Source organism: Eschrichtius robustus, chromosome 2 (genome assembly GCF_028021215.1).
Source record: "Eschrichtius robustus isolate mEscRob2 chromosome 2, mEscRob2.pri, whole genome shotgun sequence".
Lineage (NCBI taxonomy): Eukaryota > Metazoa > Chordata > Mammalia > Artiodactyla > Eschrichtiidae > Eschrichtius > Eschrichtius robustus.
The window spans coordinates 88,753,347-88,770,478 of NC_090825.1; the positions used below are offsets into that span (position 1 = coordinate 88,753,347).

Below are 17,132 nucleotides of genomic sequence, written 5' to 3' on the forward strand. Positions count from 1 at the left end.
ATAACAGTATTGTTTAAAAAGTAATTATTGAACAAAAGCAAGATGTTAATGTATTTAGTAGGTCCTTGTTGATTGTGTTTTTTTTTTTTTTAAATTTTATTTATTTATTTATTTATTTATTTTTGGCTGTGTTGGGTCTTCGTTTCTGTGCGAGGGCTTTCTCCAGTTGCGGCAAGTGGGGGCCACTCTTCATCGTGGTGCGCGGGCCTCTCACTATCGTGGCCTCTCTTGTTGCGGAGCACAGGCTCCAGACGCGCAGGCTCAGCAATTGTGGCTCACGGGCCCAGTCGCTCCACGGCATGTGGGATCCTCCCAGACCAGGGCTCGAACCCGTGTCCCCTGCATTGGCAGGCAGACTCTCAACCACTGCGCCACCAGGGAAGCCCTGATTATCTGTTTTATATATAGTAGTGTGTATATGTTAATCCCAAACTGCTAACTTATCCCTCCCCCCCACCTTTCCCCTTTGGTAGTCATAAGTTTGTTTTCTAAGTCTGTGAGTCTGTTTCTGTTTTGGAAATAAGTTCATTTGTATCACTTTTTTAGATTCCACATATAAGTGATATATGATATTTGTCTTTGTCTGACTTACTTCACTTAGTATGATAATCTCTAGGTCTATCCAAATTGCTGCAAATGGCATTATTTCATTCTTTTTTATGGCTGAGTGATATTCCCTTCTATGTATTTCCTAATTCTTGGCGTTAGGATAGTGTCTCAGAATGTCTAAGTGATTGTTGATATGACATAATAGATATTTAGAACTCCTGAAGAAGAATTAAAAAAGGCCTATTTCTAAAACAGATTATTTAGGAACCCAAGGTATATGAGATGATAAAAGCCTCACGTTACCACAGGAAGCAGCAGCAGCAGTGAAACTTTTTTTTTTTTGGCCGCGCTGTGCGGCCTGTGGGATCTCAATTCCCCAACCAGTGATTGAACCCGGGCCACGACATGGGTGAAAGCACTAAACCCTAACCACTAGACCACCACTAGACTGCCAGGGAACAACCAGTGATACATATTTTTAAATTAAATTTTAATGGAGATAATTACAGATTGGCATGTAGTTGTAAGAATTAATACAGAGAGATCCCATAAACCCTTTACTCAGTTCCCCTTAATGGTAGCATCTTGCAAAGCTATAATATAATATCATAATCCAGATATTAACATTGATACAGGCATGATATGGAACATTTTCATCACTGCAAAGATCCCCCATTTTGTACTTTTATAGCTACACTGCCTTCTATCTCCCACCCCCTCCTTAACCCCTGGCAACCATTAATCTATTTTCCATTTCTATAATTTTGTCTTTTCAAGAATGTTATATAAAATGGAATCACACTGTATGTAACCTTTTGAGATTGTCTTTTTACATTTATCGTAATTCTCTGGAGATTCATCCAGGTACTTTCATTCCTTTTTACTCTTATGCAGTATTCCATGGCACGTGTATTAGTTTCCTAGGACTGCCATTTTGAAGTACCACAAACCGGACAGCTTAAAAAAAGACATAAATTTATTCTCTGACAGTTCTGGAGGCCAAAAGTCTGAAGTAAGGTGTTGGCAGGCTGGTTTCTTCTGGGCTCTAAGGGAGATTCTGTTCCATGCCTTTGTCCTAGCTTCTGCTGATGGCCGGCAGTTCTAGGCATTCCTTGGTTTATAGAAGCATCACTCCAATCTCCGCCTCCATCTTCATATAGTGTTCTGCCTGTGTGGTCTCTTCTCTGTATCCAGATTTTCTTCTTCTTACAAGGACATCAGTCATGGATTATGGGCCCAACCACTCCAGTATGACCTCATCTTAACTAATTACATCTGCAACAACCCTATTTCCAAAAAGGCCACATTCTGAGGTTCCTGGGGTTAGGATTTGAACATATCTTTTTAGAAGACACAATTCAACTCATGACTGTATAGATATACCATACTTTGATCATTCACCCTGTGAAGAATATCTGGTTTGTTTCTGTCTCCATATAGTTTTCTTTTTACTGTCTCCATATAGTTTTGCCTTGTACAGAATGTCACATAATTAGAATCATACATTATGTAGCCTTTTCAGATTGGCTTCTTTTGCTTAGTAATGTACATTTAAGGTTCCTCCATGTCTTTTTGTGGCCTGGTAGCTTGTTCCTTTTGAACAGTGAAAAGTATTCCATTGTCCAGATATACCACAGTTTATCCATTCATCTGCTGAAGGACATACTGGTTGCTTCCCAGTTTTGGCAATTATGAATAAAGCTGTTGTAAACATTCATGTGTGGGCTTTTATGTGGACATAAGTTTTTGACTCCTTTGGCTAAATACCAAGGAGTATGATTGCTGGATCATATGGTAAGAGTATGTTTAGTTTTGTAAGAAACTACCAAACTGTCTTCCAAAGTGACTATACCATTTTGCATTTCCACCAGTAATGAATGAGAGTTCTTGTTGCTTCACATCCTCGCCAGCATTTGGTGTTGTCAGTGTTCTGGAGTTTGGCCATTCTCATAAATGTATGATGCTATCTCATTGTTCTTTTAATTTGCATTTTTCTGATGGCATATGATGTGGAGCATTTTTTCATGTGCTTATTTGCCATCTGTATATCTTCTTCGGTAAGGTATCTGTTAAGGTCTTTGGCCCATTTTTTAATCAGTTTGTTTGTTTTCTTGTTGTTGACATTTAAGAGATCTTTGTATATTTTGGATAACAATCCTGTATCAAATGTGTCTTTTGTAAATCTTTTCTCCTAGTCTATGGATCTCGTTCTTTTTTTTTTTTTAATCAATTTTTAAAAATTGAAGTATAGTTGATTTACAATGTTGTGTTAATTTCTGCTGTACAGCAAAGTAATTCGGTTATACATATATATTCATTCTTTTCAAAAAATATTCTTTTCCGTTATGGTTTATCACAGGGTATTGAATACAGTTTTCTGTGCTATACAGTAGGACCTTGTTGTTTACCCATTCTATATATAAAAGCTTATATATGCTAACCCCAAACTCCCACTCCATCCCTCTCCCAACCCCCTCCCCCTGGGAACCGCCAGTCTGTTTTCTATTTCTGTGATTCTGTTTCTGTTTCATAGATAGGTTCATTTGTGTCATATTTTAGATTCCACATATAAGTGATATCATATGGTATTTCTCTTTCTGACTTCACTTAGTATGATAATCTCTAGTTGCATCCATGTTGCTGCAAATGGCATTATTCCATTCTTTTTTATGGCTGAGTAGTATTCCATTATTTATATGTACCACATCTTCTTTATCCATTCATCTGTCGATGGACATTTTTATTGTTTCCATGTCTTGGCTATTGTGAATAGTGCTGCTATGAACGTAGGGGTGCATGTATCTTTTTGAATTACAGTTTTGTCTGGATATATGCCCAGGAGTGGGATTGCTGGATCATATGGTAATTCTATTTTTAATTTTCTGAGGAACCTCTGTACTGTTTTCCACAGTAGCTGCACCAACTTACTTTCCCACCAACAGTGTAGGAGGGTTCCCTTTTCTCCATGCCCTCTCCAGCATTTGTTATTTGTAGACTTTTTAATGATGGCTGTTCTGACCAGTGTGAGGTGGTACCTCATTGTAGTTTTGATTTGCATTTCTCTGATAATTAGCAATGTTGAGCATCTTTTCATGTGCCTATTGACCATCTGTATTTTTTCTTTCGAGAAATGTGTATTTAGGTCTTCTGCCCATTTTTGGATTGGGTTGTTTGTTCTTTCTGTTGTTGAGTTTTATGAGCTGCTTATATATTTTGGAAATTCAGCCCTTGTAGGTTGCATTGTTTGCAAATATTTTCTCCCATTCTGTAGGTTGTCTTTTTGTTTTGTTTATGGTTCCCTTTGCTGTGCAAAAGCTTGTAAATTTGATTAAGTCTCCTTTGTTTATTTTTGTTTTTATTTCTGTTGCCTTGGGAGACTAACATAAGAAAACATTGGTATGATTTATGTCAGAGAATGTTTTGCCTATGATCTCTTCTAGGAGTTTTATGGTGTCTTGTCTTACATTTAAGTCTTTAAGCCATTTTGAGTCTATTTTTGTGTATGGTGAGAGGGTGTGTTCTAACATTGATTTACATGCGGCTGTCCAACTTGCCAGGACCACTTCCTGAAGAGACTGTCTTTCCCAATTGTCTTTTACTTATTGGTAACTTACTTTCAGTAGTGCATGGCACAGTTCATTAAGATATTAATACACTTTATTATGTTGAGGTAAGTTCCCTCTGCGCCTGCTTTCTGGAGGGTTTTTACCACAGCCAACATCATTCTCAATGGTGAAAAACTGAAACAATTTCCTCTAAGATCAGGAACAAGACAAGGTTGTCCACTCTCACCACTATTATTCAACGTAGTTTTGGAAGTTTTAGCCACAGCAATCAGAGAAGAAAAAGAAATAGCAGGAATCCAAATTGGAAAAGAAGAAGTAAAACTTTCATTGTTTGCAGATGACATGATACTATACATAGAGAATCCTAAATATGCTACCAGAAAACTACTACAGCTGATCAATGAATTTGGTAATGTAGCAGGATACCAAATTAATGCACAAAAATCTCTTGCCTTCCTATACACTAATGATGAAAAATCTGAAAGAGAAATTAAGGAAGCACTCTCATTCACCATTGCAACAAAAAGAATAAAATATCTAGGAATAAACCTACCTAAGGAGACAGAAGACCTGTATGCAGAAAACTATAAGACACTGATGAAGGAAATTAAAGATGATGCAAACAGATGGAGAGATATACCATGTTCTTGGATGCAAGAGTCAATATTGTGAAAATGACTATACTACGCAAAGCAATCTACAGATTCAATGCAATCCCTATCAAACTACCAATGGCATTTTTCACAGAACTAGAACAAAAAATTGCCCAATTTGTATGGAAACACAAAAGACCCTGAATAGCCAAAGCAATCTTGAGAAAGAAAAACAGAGCTGGAGGAAGCAGGCTCCCTGACTTCAGACTCTACTACAAAGCTACAGTAATCAAGGCAGTATGGTACTGGCACAAAAACAGAATTATAGACCAATGGAGCAGGATAGAAAGCCCAGAGATAAACCCACACACATATGGTCACCTTATCTTTGATAAAGGCGACAAGAATATACAATGGAGAAAAGACAGCCTCTTCAATAAGTGGTGCTGGAAAACTGGACAGCTACATGTAAAAGAATGAAATTAGAACACTCCCTAACCCCATACACAAAAATAAACCCAAAATGGATTAAAGACCTAAATGTAAGGCCAGAGACTATAAAACTCTTAGAGAAAAACATAGGCAGAACACTCTATGACATAAATCACAGCAAGATCCTTTTTGACCCACCTCCTAGAGAAATGGAGATAAAAATAAACAAATGGGACCCAATGAAACTTAAAAGCTTTTGCACAGCAAAGGAAACCATAAACAAGATGAAAAGACAACCCTCAGAATGGGAGAAAATATTTGCAAATGAAGCAACTGACAAAGGATTAATCTCCAAAATTTACAAGCAGCTCATGCAGCTCAATATCAAAAAAACAAACAACCCAATCCAAAAATGGGCAGAAGACCTAAATAGACATTTCTCCAAAGAAGAGATACAGACTGCCAACAGGCACATGAAAGGATGCTCAACATCACTAATCATCAGAGAAATGCAAATCAAAACTACAGTGAGGCATCACCTCACACCAGTCAGAATTGCCATCATCAATAAATCTATAAACAATATATGCTGGAGAGGGTGTGGAGAAAAGGGAACCCTCTTGCACTGTTGGTGGGAATGTAAATTGATACAACCACTATGGAGAACAGTATGGAGGTTCCTTAAAAAACTAAAAATAGAACTACCATATGACCCAGCAATCCACTACTGGGCGTATACCCTGACAAAACCGTAATTCAAAAAGAGTCATGTACCACAATATTCATTGCAGCTCTATTTACAGTAGCCAGGACATGGAAGCAACCTAAGTGTCCATCGACAGATGAATGGATAAAGAAGATGTGGCACATATATACAATGGAATATTGCTCAGCCATAAAAAGAAATGAAATTGAGTTATTTGTAGTGAGGTGGATGGACCTAGAGTCTGTCATACACAGTGAAGTAAGTCAGAAAGAGAAAAACAAATACTGTATGCTAACACATATATATGGAATCTTAAAAAAAAAAAAGGTTCTGAAGAACCTAGGGGCAGGACAGGAATAAAGACATAGATGTAGAGAATGGACTTGAGGACACGGGGACAGGGAAGGGTAAGCTGGGACGAAGTGAGAGAGTGGCATGGACATATATACACTACCAAATATAAAACAGATAGCTAGTGGGAAGCAGCCGCATAGCACAGGGAGATCAGGTCCGTGCTTTGTGACCACCTAGAGGGATGGGATAGGGAGGGTGGGAGGGAGACTCAAGAGGGAGGGATATGGGGATATATGTATACGTATAGCTGATTCACTTTGTTATACAGCAGAAACTAACACACCATTGTAAAGCAATTATACTCCAATAAAGATGTTAAAAAAAAAGGTATTAATACACTAAGTATGACAGCATTCCCAGAGGTATTCCTCACCGGCACTGCCTGTTTTCTTGTGGCTTTAATGTGGGTGAATTAATTTGAAATTCCTATTAGGGACAGCCTCCAAGGGCTAAAAGATCACTATAAGGTAACATGTGGCCTGTGTTGTTCTCTAACGGAGAAATGGGGAAGCCTACTGTCTTTATAATGTTGTTGTGGGGAAGATTTGGGGACTTACACTCATTCCCTTTGTCCTTATCAGAACAGCTTTCCCCAGCTCTAAAAACACACCCCTCACAATATGCACACAGCTTGGTTCCAGGCTGTCACCTTGATTTGGTTTATTTTACTTTAGGCACAGGTCTGACTTTAGCTATGTTCCATTTGAGATTTGAAATAAATTAAGATTCTCCTTCAGTCATATCAATTCATTTTAGACTCTACACTTCTGGACCTAAGTGTCTGTGAGGTAGATGGTTTAACTGTAAAATGAAATGAATGCTATATATCATAATACATTTGAAAGCATCTTGAATTTGGTTTTTGCTTCTAAACATTTCCTTCCATTTTGTTAATGCTAACATTTAATAACTACTGTGGTGATTTAAAATCTGTTTAGTTTCATAATTCTTATGATTCTGAATGACTCTTATAAAGAGGAAAATGAAAGAAAATAGGAGCAAAATATACATATATATATAGTTTCCTTTAAAGTCTTTATTTCTTTAAGAAGTTGAAATAATTTATATTAAATCTGTTCTCTTTTAGTATTGTACTTCTGCTAAGCCAAAAACAGACACTTGAAGAGCTAAAACAATCAGTCCAGCAGCTGAGATGCACTGAGGCAAAGTTTACAGCACAGAAAGAATTGCTAGAGCAAAAAGTGCAAGAAAATGATGGGAAAGAGCCGCCTCCAGTAGTAAATTATGAAGAAGATGCACGATCAGTTACATCTATGGTAAGCCAAAGAGTAATCAAATGAGAAAGTTGAAAGAGTAGTATATAGGTAATAAGTGAATACAAAAAGTAATTCTGGTTGCTATAACAAATTATTACTCTTGTTAATATGCAGGTCCTATTAAACTTGTTTGTAAATGCAAAATAGACTTGTCAGTCACCTCAGGTCACCTGGAGAGCACTGTCAGGAACCACCTGTAGAGTCAAAGGAAAAAGCTCTTCTCTTGCCTTCAAAACTGAAAACAAAGACTGCAATTGTTTTTATTCCTGGGAGACAGCAGGAAGGTAGGGTGTTATTCTTAAGATAGAAATAAGGAGAAAGATATTTATTAATTTTTTTCTTATATAAGAACAGTAGAATTTATCTGAGATTGATGATATGTTTATTGTTTTCACAATACAAAACATTGATTTTTTTAAAGACGATTTTTTCTTGTAAATAGCCTTAAACTACAATAAACACATTTAAATCTAGCAACTAGAAATTCAACTTTATTTTATACAGATTTATTAACTGTTTAAGAATGCCTAGTTTAAAATTACTTTCTCTCTCTCTTCCCCTTCCTTTCTTCCTTCCTTTATCTTATGTTGGTGGTTTCTATCAGGGGGCAGTTTTGCCCCCCAGGGGTCATTTGGCCATGTCTCCAGGCATGTTTGGATTTCACAGCTGGTGGATGCTATTGCTATCTCGTGGGTAGAGGCCAGTGATGCTACTAAATACCATGCAGTGCACGTTACAGCCCATCCCTTCTTACTCCCAACAAAAACTTACTCAAACCAAAATATTAATAGTGCCAAGGTTGAAAAAACCTGAGCTGTATCCTTGGATTTTTCTGTGGGTAACTGTGTGCAGTCCATAAATAGAACTATTATATTATAGTTAATTATGCTATAGGTGATATTTTAGTAATTTTTAGTTTATGTGATTCTAAATAGTACAATTTGATTGTTAAATGGATTCAAATGTCTCCATAGGAAAAAAAGACTGCATTTGAAATGTCCAATTCTAGATAAATCTGGATATGAATAGGAAGTGTTTAAATTATTGTGGTTATTACTATTTTTTATTAATTGAGCCATAGTGATCTATATATTACATTGTGAATTATGAATTATAATTTTTTGCTCTCCTTTACTGTCCTACCAGACAATAAACATCTTACCATGTAGACCAGGGACCCTACTGGATTAATTTTCTTGCTTCTTGATTTTTAATAACTAACATATGCATTTTTTTCAGAGGAACTTCTGAATGTTTATTCTTTTGCTTGGCTTTGAAACCTTAGTTAGTAAATCTTTTGTTCTCTAAGTGTGGTTTATAGTATTTCCTTGTCCCCATGTGGGTGTGGAATTGGTTACTTCATAGCCTTTTTTTAGTGGCAGATAGGTTAAAACGGGCTATCGAATTTATTTTAAGTAATTATGTATGCAGATGACTCATGTTGGCATTATTATTATAGAATAGAAGATAGTTCTTCAAGTCACTAAATGATAACATATCCCCATTTGGTAACAACAACTAAAAACTAGACTTTGGAATTTAAAATATAACAGTTCATTAATTCTTATTTCATTAAGAACTTGTAATCATTTGGAGTTTTATCTTTCATAATCATTGAAGAAAAACTTTTTCAATAAATGAATAAATAATGTTTTAGAGAGAATGTATAATTCAGTTTAAGAGGCTAAACTGCTTTCTGGTACTTTCAAACTTTCTCTTATACCCATTTATTAAATGATAATACCTTATAAATTTTTAGAAAGTGATGTCACATATTGCATTTATCCAGTTTATTTTAAATAGTTGAAATGCTATTTGTTTCTATACATCTTATCTATTCACTGAAGCAATGACTTTAGTAAGTCTTTAAGGAATTTACAAAGCAATGCTATGTGTAGTTTAAAGTAATAAAGTAACATTTTATAAATCAAACAGGACATTCCTCAGATTGATGGCAATTAATGAGTTTTTCAGTATGTTTTATAAAACAAGTAGAAATATTTGCAATTCTTAGTTCTTAAAACTAAATAATACTCCCACGTATATCAGTGAAATTTTTGCTTAATTCCATCTTTCAGTAATAATTAGAATATAACTTTTCATTTTATTCAAAAACAGTCAAAATATTAAAAGTATAAATGATTTTTTCCCCAAATGACTGTTTAAGCATTGTTTTATGAATAACATTACCCAAAAAGCCTGAAATTAATGTAAGCAGTTCCATTGCTTTTTCCTCTATAAATTCCATCCTTATAAATGGTGTTTCAACAAGGGAAATTTAGTTGAATATTGGAAGAATTGGAAGAGCTAAAAATTAAAGCATAATATCATGGAAAATAGTAAAAACTTGGCCTAAATATTATTTAAGAGTAAGTATTAACTATTTTACATGATCCTAATTAATGGCAGTGTTAACCAAAACTCAGACTCTTTGGTGGTGAATGCTTCTGTGAAAGAGAGCCCTTAAGGAACTGTACTGCTGAGATGGGCCATGGATTGTATATTCTTATAAAAATTCCAGGGTGATTCAGATGTCAGGGTTAGAATTGTAGTCAGGCTCTTAGATGTACTGATATTTATTTTGACTTTATAATTCGATGAGAATTAAGACCCATCTATTAATTTACAGAAATCTAAAAAACTGTGGAGACAGGTAATGTAAACATCTTTGTCAGGAAAAGTCATCCTTCTAGTGTTGTCTTTTTTCACCTAAGTCTAATTTTGGCCAAAATACCAAGAAGAAAATGATATTGATAAATATTAAGTATTGCACAGTAATTCTCTATTATCTGTGGATAAGTATGTTTCATTTATCCATTCAAGAAATATTTATTGAGCACCTACTATGTGTCGAGGATATTTCTAGATGCTTGTAATATATCAGTGAATAAAACTAATGAAGGATCTCTCTTAGAGGTTACATTCTGTGGTGAATGGCAGTTAATAAATAAGTAAATTATATATTATATTGGAAGGTGCTAAATGCCAAGGTGTAAAAACAAAGCAGGATAGGGGATTGGGGGTCTAGAGGGTCACAGGTTGGGATACAATTTTAAATGCAAGTAAAGATAAGCATCATCGAGAAAGTGACATTTTTTATATAAACAATGTTCTTTTTAATGAAAAAAATGAAATAATAGGTTAATAGTCATCACAAAATCTCTGCATGGTAGGAGTTTTTTTCTTTATCATTTTTCCTAATTTCCAAGATTTCTAAAAACAACATATGTGGCTTTAATAACTACAAAATAATAAATGTTATTAAATAAATATAATACATTCCTACCACATAAAATAAGAATAGTAAATAAAATAAAATATCTCATAGTTCTACTTACCATTCAAAGGCATCCACTTATCAATTTTTACACAAGAAAGTGACGTTTGAACAAATCTTGAACTGGGGAGCTAGTAAACCACTTAATTTCTGGGGAAAGAGCATTCTAGTCAGAGGGTGTATTTATTGCAAAGACTATAAGGCAGGGGCAGGTCTGGACTGTCTAAGGTACAGTAAGGAGCTCTGAGTAGAGTGGAAGGTGAGAGTATAGCGAATGAGATTAGAGAAGTAATGGAAAACAGATCTCAGGACCTGTGGAACATAATTAAGGGTTATGGCTTTTCTCTGAATGAAATGGGGAGCCATTGGGTTGGGAGGTTATAACAGAAGATTGACATGCTCTGACTTTTGAATTAAATGGATCACTGTGTTGATAATATGCTTAAGGTTAATAAGAATGGAAGATTGAGGTTGTTACAGCAACCCAGGTGATAGAAGATGACAGTTTGAGCAAGGATGGTATCACAGGAACTAACAGGAAGTGTTTAGCTTCTGGATATGTTTTGAAGGTTGAGCCCATGAGATTTCCTGTGGATTAAATGTGGGGTATGAGAGAGAGGAGTCAAGGACAACTTTAAGGTTTTGCGCAGGAGCACTAGAGGAATAGAATTTGTTTCAAGTGCATGGAAAGAGTACACATAGAGCAGTTTTGATGAGGAAGAGCAAGATTTCAGCTTGTTTTTCCAAAAAAGAAAGAAAGAGAGGGAGGGAGGGAGGGAAGGAAGGAAGGAAAGAAAGGAAGGAAGGAAAGAAAGAAAGAAAGAAAAAGAAAGAAAGAAAAGAAAGAGAGAAAGAAAGGAAAGAAAGAGAAAGAAAGAAAAGAAGGAAAGAAAGAAAGAAAAGAAAAGAAAGGAAGGAAGGAAGGAAGGAAAGAAAGAAAGAAACCCCATCAGTGTAGAAATTTGGTAGTTCCAGAGGATGGTTTGGACTGGAGATATAAATTTGAGAGTTGTAGGCATCAAATGGCATTTAAAATTATTTGACTATAGAATGTCACCAAGTGAGAGAGGATAGAGAAGAAAAGAGAAACAAGGACTGAACTCTGGGGCACTGCAAGTTAGGTCTAGACAAGGAGGAATCAGGAAGAGATTAAGAAGGAATGACCAGTGAGGTAGTAGAAAATCAAGAGAATTTGGTGTCCTCGAAAAATGTTCCAAGGAAAAATGAGTTCTAGAATTTCGGACATACCCGGTTAAGGCAAAAGAAACAGTTGTATTGACTGCAGGAATTTTCTAAACTTTTTGTATCAAATTCCCAAGAGGAGAACTATAGCACGGAATGCAGTGTCTCTGGAAATACTGTTCCAATCCCTTTTCAAAGAGTGTCCTGAAGGGACCACTGTGCAATGGAAACTATACTTCGGGAAATGATGAATTAGAAGACAGATCCTTTCTTATCCATTTGAGTTATTGACACTTAAATGTGCTGTAAATGCTGAAGACATTTGAGTTGTTTAAATGGACTACAGACCCAAGGATTATTTTATTTTATTCTTCACTTCTAGTTCTGCAGGCAGAAGAATCTGCCTTCTGGGGCAAATTAGAAGGCTAAACTCTTTGTTGGCTGCCCTATCTGGATAATGATGGAAATACCAAGATTTTCTAGTCCCTGACTAAACATTGTCTGACTTTACTCTCTCTCTCTCTCTTAATTTATTCAAAAATATCGTGTTTGTTTTTAGCTATCCAGTTGTAAGAACATAAGTTTTCAACCAGTGTCTGTTGAATTGAGGAATTGAACTTCCTTTTTACTCCAGAGTAATCTAGTTATTTTCCTATTAACAACATGTGCTTTAGGCCAAATAATTTTTGTTGAAAGAATCTCTGTTGTATGTCAAATATATCTGGCACCATGGAATGAGTTCCTAATTTTTAAATATGTTTAGCTATCCTATAAGATAATTGCCTTTACTTTGATGTTTCTGAAATTGCACATTTTTAAGCCCTTTTACTAGACTAATACACAACATATATTTATCTTCTCTGCATATTTTATTGAGTTCTGCTTAATTGAGCAGCACTATCAATAAAATCCTGTTTTGTTACATTTTCAACCAACAAAATATCTGGTTTGTTGACTAAATATTGTCTGTATTATGATTTGATAGTAATTCATTTTACCATAATGTTCAATATATTTTCAATTTTATAGTTAGTCACTAAATTGGAATGATATCAATTGAGATATATTGACAGCATCATTGAAGCTTTATCTGTTTTCATCATCAGGTATATTTTCTTTCTTTAAATACATAAGGTAAATGTTAATTCCAAGCCTTACTATCAAATACACTGAGAAGAGTACCAGACTAAGAATCAGGAGACCTGAATTGAGCTTTGTCTCTGCTGTGTAACTATCGTCAGGTTACTTAACCTTTCTGAGTTTTCTTTTCCATAAAAGGAGGAAATGAATGTGTACCCACCTTGCCTGACAGGATTTCTGTGACACTGAAATGAGATTATGTTGAGTATTTTATATATTAAGAAATACTGTTACAAAAAGATTCTATTTTACTTTTTTCTAATAATGTACCTTAGTTCACATGTAAATTAATTTGTAGATACTTACTGAGTTCTTAAGTATGAATTGTAGATTTTTCTGTAGGATTATCTTTTGTAATATTTCTTATTTATGAAGGCAAAACCTTAATTAATTTCTCTGAATATGTAGTACATATACGTGCACAGGTGTCTAAGTATCCTTTCCTTAGTCCCTAGTTCCCTACCTCAGAGGTAACCTTCCAGAAGCATTGTATGCAAATATAAACATAAATTTATATTATATGCTTCCTGCTCTTTTGACACAAATGGTAAAACATACAATACTGTTCTGTACCTTACTTTTTACTTAATATATTTTAAGTATCATTTTGTAACAGTGAGTATACAGTTACTTTTTTTTTCATTTATTTGTTCAACAAACAGATGTTTATTGAATGTCAGGTGTCAGGTGCCATTTTAAGTTCTGGGGATACAGTAGTGAACAAAATAAACATTTTTTTTTTGTCCTCATGGACCTTTCACTCTAATTGGAGGAGACAGACAATAAACAATCATACACACACACACACACACACCTACATACATATATATGTCAGGTGGTGGTAAGTTCTTTGGAGAAAAATAAAACAAGCAGGGAGAAAAAGGGTGCTGGGAGGGGTTTTCATATATATGGTGGTCAAATAAGGCTTACTGATAAAGTGATTTATACAGAGATCTGAAAGAACTAAGGGAGCAAATGATGAGATTGCCTGGGGTGAGAATATTCCAAGCAGTGGGAAAAGCAGTTGGGAGGCACTGATGCAGGAGTCTGGTTCTTGTGTTGGAACAACAAGGAAGCCAGTGTGGCTGGAACAGAGTGAGCCAGAGTAGTAGGAGATGGGGTCAGAGAAGTAGTGGGCATTTAGATCGCATAGTCAAGCAGACCATTGTAAGGACTTTGATGCTAACTCTTAGAGAAATAAGACTCTGAGCAAAGAAGTGACATATTTACATTGTCTACAATTGTTTGTTATTATAAAGACAGCTGGTGAAATCCTATAATTTTACTATGTGTATAAATAGAGATTATATGTAAGATACATTTTGGAAGGTTTTGTGCAGTTTATATAGGTTTAGATTTTACTCTCAAAGTAATTTAAAGGTTTCTTAACCTGAGAACAATGTCAGTTATGGATATTAATTACTACATTAATATCGACATTAATATTTCAGTTTTATAGATTAATAAATTCTTGCTTCCAGCTTTCCTGTGACAAGAATTTTATCATGCTGAACTTTCAGTGGCTTTCTAGACCATTAAACTAATAAATTCTCCTGTAGATCTGATACTTAAAATGTATTTAGAGGTATATGCTTTATGTTTATTTGATGCATAAATTTCTAATTTATAAAACGAAGTTAGGAGGTGATAATGATTACATTATAAAAAACATGTTGATTTTTCTAAATGATTCAGGTCAAGATTCCTTAACATTGCTAATCATCAAGGAAGTGCCAATCAAAGCCACAATGAAATATTACCTTACACTGGTCAGAATGGCCATTATCAAAAAGACAACAAATAACAAGTGTTGGCGAGGATGTGGACAAAAGGGAATCCTCTTGCACTGTTGGTGGGAATGTAAATTGGTGCAGCCACTATGGAGAACAGTATGGAGGTTCCTCAAAAAATTGAAAGTAGAACTACCGTACAATCCAGCAATTCCACTTCTGTTTATTTATCCAAAGGAAATGAAAACACTAACTCGAAAAGATATCTGCACCCCCATGTTCCTAGCGGCATTATTTACAATAGCCAAGATATGGAAACAACCTAAGTGTCCATCAATAGATGAATGGATAAAGATGTGAGATATATATATATATCTATCTCATATATATGTTTACACACACACACACACACACACACACACACACACATGAAATCTTGCCATTTGTGACAACATGAATGGGCCCTGAGGGCATTTTGCTAAGTGAAATAAGTCAGACAGAGAAAGACAATTACTGTATGATCTCACTTATATGTAGAATCTTAAACAAAACAAAACAAAACAAAACAAAAAACAACTCATAGTTACAGAGAACAGACTGTGTTTCATTGCCGGAAGTAGGGATGGGGAATGGGTGAAATGGGTGAAGGTGGTCAAAAGGTACAAACTTCCAGTTATAAAATAAAATGAGGAGGATGTAATATACAGCATGGTGATAATAGTTAATAACACTCTATTATATATTTGAAAGTTGCTAAGAGAGTAGATCTTAAAAGTTCTCATCAGAAGAAAAGAATTTTTATAACTATGTGTGGTGATGAATGTTAACTAGACATGTTGTGGAAATCATTTCTCAGTATATACAAATATCAAATCATGATATTATGCGTCTGAAACTAATATAATGTTGTATGTCAATTATATTCAATTAAAAAAGATTCCTTTAAATGTTCATTTTTCTTTGGTTCATACAAATGAAGTCATTTCTCATCACAGACTAGTTAATGGATGATGCCAGAGACATTTTTGCATTAGGCCACTGTATCTTCAGTATCAGGGGGAAAGAAAACAAAATTTTAAGCTGTTTTTAACTTATATTTTAACTATCTCTGCTCATATTTATATGCATATTCAGTGAGTAAATAAGCCAAATCAAGTATATGGTAAATGAAAGGTAACTTTTTCATTTTTATACACAAACACACACACACATACATGCATGTAATATACTACAAACCAAATGAAAAAGCTACCTTTCATTTTCATGTATATGTATATATATGTATACATATATATATATATTCCTAATTTGTCTTTTTAATTATGGATTTCTTAATATCTTAGCACAAACTAACTAGCCAGGGGTTAGCTAGCTCTAAAAGGATATAATAAAAGAACAAAGTAAAGTTAGGCAAGAATTAAATATTGCTATGATTAATGCAAATTAAAAGATTAATAACTCAGATTTATTCAGTCATTTGAGATTAAACAAGTGTTTAATCATTACTACATGAATATTTTGTACCGGGGTTTTGTGGGAAGGGTGGGTCAAAGATAAAATAGATTTAGACCCTACCATAGGTTTGGTGGGGGTAGATGGAGCAAAAGTAATTGATTTAACAATTAATTTGAAAGTTGGCTGCATTTTGACTTGTATATATCCATATATTAAAATATTAGAAAAAATTTAGGTGCCTAGCAGTACGTAGATATACACTCAACAGATGTTTACAGAGGGACCGAATAGGTACAGAATTTCAAAATATCTGTTAGGTTATAGGTTATAATTGATGTTAGGTTATAGGTTATAATTGATGCCATTCAGTTTTTTTAAAAAATGGGTTAAATGTTGATGTTAGCTTCTATCAAATATTTCTCATTTTATAAATAATTGTGGCAGTGGTATTCTAACAGAGTGACAAAGTCTCCAGTAGTTACAGAGATAATGACTAATGAGTTACTGCAATAGAGTCGTCACTCTAGAGAGCTCCAGCTGCAGAGCCAGACTGCTTGGATTTGTATCCATGCTCTACCACTTAGGAAGTGTTAGGCAAGTTTCAGGACTTTTCCTGCCCTCATTTCCCAATGTGTAAATCAGGAATTACAGTTTTACTTACTCTTGGGTTTGTTGTAAGGAATAGTTAAGTTTACACATTTAAAGCGTGTAGAACAGTGCCTGCAACTTAGTAAACTACCATTGTCTTTTGTGTAGATGATAATTATCACAGAAATGATGATTTAATGTAAATGCTTATTTTCTGCTAGTCTTTATTCCTTAGTCTTGATATTATTTTTCATTAAGCATGAGTATTTTCTTTTAAAAATGT

The 17,132-nt window shown here is 34.7% G+C and overlaps 1 protein-coding gene across 7 annotated transcripts in view; it reads left to right on the top strand.

Moving 5' to 3' along the window:
* The window catches only part of FER (FER tyrosine kinase), a 462,076-nt gene that overhangs the window by 161,746 nt on the left and 283,198 nt on the right, over window positions 1–17,132 (top strand). For all 7 annotated transcript variants that reach the window (XM_068535703.1, XM_068535705.1, XM_068535706.1 and 4 more), the window contains one exon: window positions 7,288–7,477. In XM_068535703.1, coding sequence (XP_068391804.1) covers window positions 7,288–7,477 — 190 coding nt within the window. The remainder of the gene's footprint in view (window positions 1–7,287; window positions 7,478–17,132) is intronic.